This window comes from Nicotiana attenuata, unplaced genomic scaffold (assembly GCF_001879085.1).
Source record: "Nicotiana attenuata strain UT unplaced genomic scaffold, NIATTr2, whole genome shotgun sequence".
In the NCBI taxonomy this organism is placed as follows: domain Eukaryota; kingdom Viridiplantae; phylum Streptophyta; class Magnoliopsida; order Solanales; family Solanaceae; genus Nicotiana; species Nicotiana attenuata.
This window is the reverse complement of record NW_017671611.1, coordinates 254,683-262,917: the sequence shown is the minus strand read 5'-3', so window position 1 is coordinate 262,917 and position 8,235 is coordinate 254,683. Positions and strand designations below refer to the sequence as shown.

Below are 8,235 nucleotides of genomic sequence, written 5' to 3'. Positions count from 1 at the left end.
TAGTTAGTAGAATTTACATTTCTAAGAAGAAAAAAATCGTAGTTGCACCTCAATTCCAATAAAAATTGTTCATGTAGCTTTATTTAAACTCTTCTTAGTCCCACATTCTATAAAAGAAAATCCGAAAAAGAAAAAGTTTATCTAGCACTATAAATCTCTATATTTTTTACTGGCATATAAAATCTCTAACAAAATAACATTAATATTAAAGAGGGAAAGTGCCATACTTCTGTCTGAAATAATAAGCCATTGAAAAAACAATACAAAGTACAGTAAAATCTGATTAAATTCAATAGGTTTGCCAGAGTCCCCAAAACAATCCTCCAGGCAAACACAAAATGGCCACAACAAAGACTCAGAGCTTCTGAGTTGCTAACACAAAATTATTCAAGCTATACTACAAAACTCAGCAAAATTTTCAACAATCAGAAACTTTTTCATAGAACAGTAAGGTTGCCTCAGCATCTAGAACATCTTTCTCAGAAACACTACGCACGTCGGTATCTGAGATGCAAAACCACTGATCAACAATAGATCCCAGGAGTCCTGCAGGATCGTCTTCGCTTATTTTTGCTGTCACTCGTCTGTAAACAGTGTAATGCCCGCTACCAACTCTTCCAAAGTGCTGCACCACAGAGGCTAGCCGGTACTTGTGATGTTTCGTTAATGTTATTGGGGAAGCTTCACGCTGCAACGTAAAAGATAGAGGAACAACATCGAGTGAGATTCATAATGAGTGGATGTGACTAAGCTAGATAAACATGAAACTAGATAGCTGGGAGGTTTTTATGTACATGTTTTTTAATCATCAAGCAAAAATCTTGATAGCAGATAGTAATGTAATCCAAAGCTCATTTCAGGATAGAGTATTAAACGCACAATAACAGACCTTAGGAAAAATGTACAAACACAAAATGTTGAGTAATCTGTAGATGTTAAAAGGCTCCAACATTAGACTCCATCTGTTCCCACGAGATTAGTACTATAAGCAGACATCGTGGTATTCTGTTTGATCTTTATAAAGTGACCATGTTGGGTTGAACAACGGGTAGGGAACTATTACGGGAGGGAGTGGACGAGTAGAATGAACACGGAACAACAGAGCATAACAAGGAAAACAATGTCTCCCCTACTTGTAAATTAGTCTTCATCTGTCCCTAAGAAGTTAGTACCGTAATTAGACAATAGTAAAATTTTGGTTTCATCCTTAAGATGTGACTTTTAGGCTCAAACGAAGTTAAAGAAAAACCAGGCGTCAATGGGAATAAGTCATCAATTACTGGTTTGAGATGGAAATAGCTAGAAAATTTTAGTTTATCATTGGGAATCAAGACATTCACAACCATTTTGTCCAATGAGAAGGATGTTCTCTATTCACAACCTTGCTATGGATTGAGGTGTAATTGATGTATTCCTCAGACTATCACTAAGATTAGAGTATAAACGCAGTGATTAATTAGCAACTAGCATGTAAGTAAGAGAGGCCTCACAGCCTGAGTTGAAATATTCTAATTTAAAGGAGTACTTTACTCCGGAATACTACCACTTGAAAGTTCCCCTCCAGCCACAGAGATCCCACTCACTAAAACACAAAGCTACACACCTCATATTCATTTCAAGAGTAGGTGAAAAATCTCAAGCCGTGGAATGGATAGAATCATTACACATCAAACTTTACAAATGAAGGTTCAAATACGTGTAAATACTGTGTTGACCAATCATTGAGATTATCTACCTAAGGCAAGCAACCAACCAACCTGATCGCCAGAATGTGAAGGCAGCTGATTTAAGCTCGTCTCCTCGTAGCCTCCTGTCTCGAGCAAAGTTGATATCGACTTTGGTGTGTTAACACCACAATTATTTGAGACACACAAATCAGCCGTATCATCTACTTCTGTAGAATACTTACTTTCACTCTGGGTACTGCAATTTAACATCTCGTTATTATCTTGCAGATTTAAGTAATTAAACAAAGGGAAAGGCTGCTGTTGATGCTGATGCTTTATTTTCCCTATTTGCAGTTTATCTTCCCAATTCTTTCTCCCCACTCCATTCTTCAAAAAGGGAGCCAAGTCCAAAATCAATGGAAACGAAATATGTCCCTGAACACAAAATTCACACATAGAAGGTTTAAAATGCAGCAAAATGCACCAAAGCATAGAATAAGATTTCAACATCAAACAACGACTCCATATTCAGGTTGTCCCCTAGGTTCAGAGATGAACATCTGGATGAAGATGGAAATTACGTAGTAATTAAAGTCACGTAGGTCCAAGGCTACAGTCAAGATATAGAAGCCAAAAGGTGTAGTTCTGATAGTCCGAAGTTGGTCCTATGCAACTAGAAAGCTGATATAGCATCAAACGAACGAAAGAAAGGAATAATCTTATAAAGAGATGGACATAATCTTGGGACAGCCAAAAGTAGATAGGGGTGTCCTCTATTTCTATTTGAGGATTCCATAACTGTGTGATAGGGTATACAAAATGCATCTATAATAACATCCTCTTTTTGGATAGGCAACTATGGTAACGTTTCTCATTACAAAGCATCTCTGATCCAAGCAAATTCTTTAGGAAAGGTATACAGAGTCAAGCTCTGAAGATAAACTGCAAATCTATAAAAGAACAAGGTTACGTAATGTATATGCAAGGGTGAGCGCTACTTGATACCACAAGGGGAAAAGAAAAAACAAAGAAACTAACATCACTCACTGAACCCAATGGGCAAGGCGAAATGGACCAGCCAGTAAGTGGTAACTGTGCGTGCGTGTGTGTGTGTGTGTGTGTGTGTGTGTGTGTGTGTGTGTGAGAGAGAGAGAGAGAGAGAGAGAGAGAGAGAGAGAGAGAGAGAGAGAGCAAGACTTTAAACCAAAGGTGGCCTGTTTTCAAGGAGGATGACTGTTCTCACTGCCGGGAAGAAGAAAGTGTTATGTGAGAGACATAATGCAGGAAATAGAAAGGGTTTCTTATTGCTCGAGGGCCAATCATTCCTAGTGCAAAATGTTGTGATGATTCCAGCAGCTAATAACAGATGAATGTTTGTGCAGGAAGCATGTGAATGAAATTAAATTACAGGGAACACTTGGTGAAAACATGGTGTTTCAAAATAAATCCACTTCAACTAAAAATGGCTTTTTGACATTACAGGGCGTGTCCACCAATCTCAAGGTCCATTACTGAGCCAGGCTGCTCATAAGCTTGAGATTTTTACAAGCTGATGACCTAGATGAAACAGCAACTGGTCATGAGACTAATCCGACATGAAAGAATCAAAAAGATCAGAGTCTTCTAACTGGTTCAAATCAATCTATAAAAGAGGAGGTAAGGCATTTCCCGGGGCGAGAGTCAGGGAATAGGAATAGTGAGAACAACAAACAAAAAAAATCAAATAAGGATGGCACCAAAAATGACAGAGATGACAGAACTAAGAGTTGAATGAAGTAAAAAGCAAAGTGCATGATGCTAAAATTGGGCAACCTTCTCTTCTAGTCTTATATAGAACAGAGTAGGCGACAACACATTCTTGCTGTCTTGCAAAGACATTAGCTATTAAGGGAAAAGCAGGAAACAGACAAAGGAGAACGATAGTGACAGAGATCAATTTGGAGACGTGATGCATAACCAAGATTGGATATAAGTTGATTTTGGAGAGGGATGTTTTAGGTAATGCAGAAACTACTCTACAGATGAGGATTCCAATGATTCCAATTAGACCATGCAAATGCAGAAAGCAGCTAGATCAGATATGGAGTAGCAGAATTTAAGGACTTAGAAAGTTCAGAGGCATCTCATGGGGATCTGATGAGGACAGATTAATCAGTAACACAAACTGAAAATAGATGGCTAGATAATTGAAACAAAAAAAAGTGTCCGACAGAAAAGAGGGGAAATGCAACATAAACTATGACTGGATATAGGTGAATGGAAAATAAATAACAGTGGATGAAATGTTCGAGTACACTATCCCGTCTACCAGAACCTCATCTGGGGCGTTCCTTCTTATTTTTTTTTCTTTTTCTGATGAAAGATAATATCTACCTCATGTGCAGGTGTTCATGCTCTAATAAATATTTACTTATCAAATGAATAAGAACCGTCTGCCAAAATATCAGTACCTGAAGTTTGACCAGTTCTCCAAATAAATTTATAGAAGCACGTTGTAAGTGAAGACAGAGAACCTGCAATGTGGCACAACAGTAAGCACATGCAAAAAAAAAGACAACAAAGAGCAATACACGACAAAACCATTAAATGACTAAGAGCTGAAGCACCAAGTCTTAAAATCGAATCATGTTTGGATATCAGGAAACTAGTCCCTCGTTAGATCAGTCTCCTCTTATCCTAAATGTAGTATCATGTAAGCACGCAACAACGTTATTCCTTGCCCCCAGCCTTATTTTCTCCCTTTTGATTTTGTTGACAGCTATATGGTCAATTCTTTTAAGGAAGTAAATAACCTGTTTTTAGTGCCTTCAATTCTTATTTGAACTGGTAATAGCAGGCATACCTTAGGACTCCGGCCAATACTGAGTTGCTTGAAAGTGCGTGAGAAGCTATTTGACCATGGTAATCTCGCAAGGTACGGTAGCTCTTTGCATTCACAGGAATCTTCCTCATTGCACAGCTTAAGTTTTTCAATTATAGCCTAAGAACAAATTGCTTTTAGTTATCAACTACTAGAAAAGGACCACAAATTTGTTAAAAAACAGAAACCTCAGAGGGGAACCAGTGACCAAATTCCTCCAAATGGAAGAATATTATAGAAATGTTGCCTAGGCCATACAAGCTCTTAAACCTATAGACTACAACCATAAGCTTCAAGGTTAAGATTAGTTAACCAAGATTACCTTGCTTTCCTCCATGGCTGAGACAAACTTTATGGCAGCACTATGCCAACAGTGGCTGCACTTATAGTTTTCAAGTTGTTCTGCAACGAAGAACTGCTTCAGGCAATGCTCCACGGAACACCCCGGCATCTAACATTTATTTGCAGAAAACATCAACATGAATATGGAATCAAATTAAGGCACATAAACATATGACAATAGAGTTTAAAACTTACGATAGCCCCACTGCTGCTTAACATTGGTACAAGATGCAAGCTATGAAACAATTGAAAATCCTGAGAGATCTGAAAGAAAAGCAACAGGATATGAATAAGCAAATTTATGAATGAAGAATTAGAAGACTCAAACACAGAGGTGAATCCAGGATTTAAATTTTATGGGTTCAATATCTTAGTTGACAAGAGTGGGTTGCTCTAGTGGTAAGCACCCTCCACTTCCAACCAAGAGTTTGTGAGTTCGAGTCACCCCAAGAGCAAGGTGGGGAGATGCCGAGGGTCTATCGGAAACTGCCTCTCTACCCTAGGGTAGGGGTAAGGTTTGCGTATACACTACCCTCCCCAGACGATTGTTGTCGTTGGGTTCAATATCCTAGTATTTTAGCATTGAACCCATTATATTTTAAAGTTATGCGTTCACAGCTACTATTTTTTAAAATATTAATGAATTTTTACACATAAAATATGCTCCGCATCGAAAGTACTGGGTTCAGATGAACCCGGTACCATAAGGCTAGATACGCCCCACAACAACATATTATATATAGAGGCGAATTTAGGATTTTAATTTTATGGGTTCAACCTTTAGCTTTTACTTATTGAACCCATTACACTTCTGAAAATTATGGGTTCAAAATGCCATATTTTTTGAAGTTTAGTGATTATCACATACATTGTCATTGAGATTCATGTCAATTCGGATTAAAATTTAGGTATAGATATTACCTCTCTTTTCTTCTCCTTTCAAACAAAGAAAAATGATTGAAGTTTTTCTATTTGGAATCGTATTAGGTCTAATTCCTATTACTTTGGCTGGATTATTCCTAACTGCATATTTACAATACAGGCATGGTGATCAGTTGGACCTTTGATTAATTAACATCTCTTTTTTTTTTATTGACCTCCTCCTTTCTTTAATTCACAGGCACAGGAGGTCAAATTCCGATTGTAGTGACCCATACTCCGCATCAAAAATGTTGGGTTCAGTTGAACCCGTTGTTTACAGGCTTCATCAGCAACCGATTACATGAATACAAGATAATTATTTATTTACAGCTAACTTTACAAAGTACAAGTCCAAACTTGGAACTCGTAATAACCCATATTTTTTAGATTTGCCATCATCTACTATGCACAGGACTAAATACTGTTGAAGAGGCATGTTGATGCAGTGTTTAAAAAAGTGCCCACTTCCTCGCTTTAAGCGAGAAGCGAGGCGAAGCGTGAAGGGCAGCGCTTCAGCAAGGTGAAGCGACTCAGGTCAGTAAAAGGGACCGCTTCCCACTAAAAAGCGAGACGTGGGAAAGCGAAGCGAAGCAAAGTGACTCAAGCGTCCACTTCTCTGTTCTAAAATACCCAACCCTATGTTAAGGCTTCTATTTTGGTCAGACAGTCGACTACTTCGCCAAACTTCCAACAGCAGCGACTAGGGTTCAACACTGGTTGACAGTCACTTCTTCTTCTTTATCTACTTCTGATTTCTGAAAGAATCTCAAAGCATCAACTAGGGTTCTTCTTCTTCTTCAACTTCAAATTCAAGACTTGAAGACTTCAACAGGTATGTTTTGATTTTCATTCTTCTTCTTGTTTATCTTCTTCTTTTTCTTTTTCTTTTTCTTTCTAAAGTCCAAAAAGCGGCAAAATGCTGGCGATTTTTTTTTTCTACCTTCGGTTCTTTCTCTGAAAATTACTGCCCAGTTTTTAACAGAGAATTCCTCTAATTTTTTATATCATTTATTCTTAGTTCTTATTGTCTTTCTTATGTGTTATGTAGTTATTCTTTTAATGGCGCCAAAAGAAGATAGGAAAGACCCGGCTTGGGCTTACTCTAAAAGAGTTAACGAGACCAACAAGATGGCCATTAGATGTCTGTTTTGAGATAAGATTTTGAATGGGGGAATCTATCGTCAAAAAGCACATCTAATCAGTGGTGATCCAAATGTCGCATCTATGCAGTATTTATTTTAATTTTTTTTTAAATTCCGCTTCACTTCAAGGAAGCGAGCACTTCGCTTCTCGCTTCTCGCTTCCGTGAAATGGGGGTTGTCGCTTTTCCTCGCTTCACACTCTTCACAACACTGTGTTGATGAGAACATCAAAGCACATGCACCATCATGTTACCAAGAAAGTTAAAGAGAAAAGCCAGCATAACTAAAGACAAAATCATAACACGGACCAAACAAGATAGCATAAAATGCGAAATAGGACCTTTTATTAAGTTTTGACTTTTGAAGTTTTCTCATTTTCAATGTATACTAAAATATTTATTAGTCAATGGTTTTTTTCCGGATAAATTATCCATTAGTTAATATTTTTTTCCATTTACACCAACTTGAAAGCAATGCCTCAGATTGAATTTGTGGTAGGCTAGCACAGCAAAGCAACTACAGTATCTTCCTTTTAAAAGTAGCAAACATGTTCTATAATGTGCAGAAAGATACAGCAGTCAATAATGAAAATATATGAAAGTAAATGTTCTTTCATGTACCATTCAACCTGAAACGAACAGCTTTGGCAGGTTAAAAAGCTACCAAGAATCCCATCAAAAGGCCCAAGAAAACTTTGCTGCCATCTCTCCTGTTCGCTTTCTCCTTCCATCCTTTGCCTAACAATCCTACAATTAGGAAGTGTAGTTACATCCGCCAAAGAGCTGTGATCATGAACATAAGATTCTGACAATTCGGCTCTTAAAGAAGATAAAAGATGGGAGAGTGCTTCCTCTGCATCCTACACTTCAAAGATATGTTAGTTAATGCACTAAGACTAGTGATGATTGTCCGAATACGACAAAAAGAATTACCTGCTGGCTAGTTAGATTAAAATTAGGAATGTAAATAGTCATGGCATGCATCAATCTCCGTGGACTTAAAACAGCTCTTCCATGTCGTGCAATACATAATTCTGCAAAACATCAAATCAATTTTCTTGTTGAACATTTATGATTTAACATTACTTGTGATAAGGAGGAGTCCTACCCTTCATGTTTATTTCTTGGAGCAAAAATTATCTTCGATTAAGAGACACAATGTAAAAGAGTGGACATCTTCACTCTCCCGTAGGTAAGAGGAGGTAAGGTCCCCCCCCCCCCTCTTTCATGTGACTAATATGTTTTTTATATCAATAGACAACGTAGGGCCAATTCCTAAACCATGGCTATTCCCTTCCCCCCCC

At 37.8% G+C, this 8,235-nt stretch overlaps 1 protein-coding gene across 1 annotated transcript in view; it reads right to left on the bottom strand.

Annotated features, from left to right (window-relative positions):
* Window positions 1–206: 206 nt before the first annotated feature.
* Window positions 207–8,235, bottom strand: part of LOC109209285 (ubiquitin carboxyl-terminal hydrolase 27) — a 9,583-nt gene continuing 1,554 nt past the window's right edge. The window contains exons 3-10 of the mRNA XM_019372529.1: window positions 7,865–7,965; window positions 7,561–7,791; window positions 5,065–5,133; window positions 4,850–4,978; window positions 4,510–4,647; window positions 4,118–4,180; window positions 1,758–2,102; window positions 207–688 (exon numbers count right to left, since the gene is read on the bottom strand). Coding sequence (XP_019228074.1) covers window positions 419–688; window positions 1,758–2,102; window positions 4,118–4,180; window positions 4,510–4,647; window positions 4,850–4,978; window positions 5,065–5,133; window positions 7,561–7,791; window positions 7,865–7,965 — 1,346 coding nt within the window. The 3' untranslated portion in view covers window positions 207–418. The remainder of the gene's footprint in view (window positions 689–1,757; window positions 2,103–4,117; window positions 4,181–4,509; window positions 4,648–4,849; window positions 4,979–5,064; window positions 5,134–7,560; window positions 7,792–7,864; window positions 7,966–8,235) is intronic.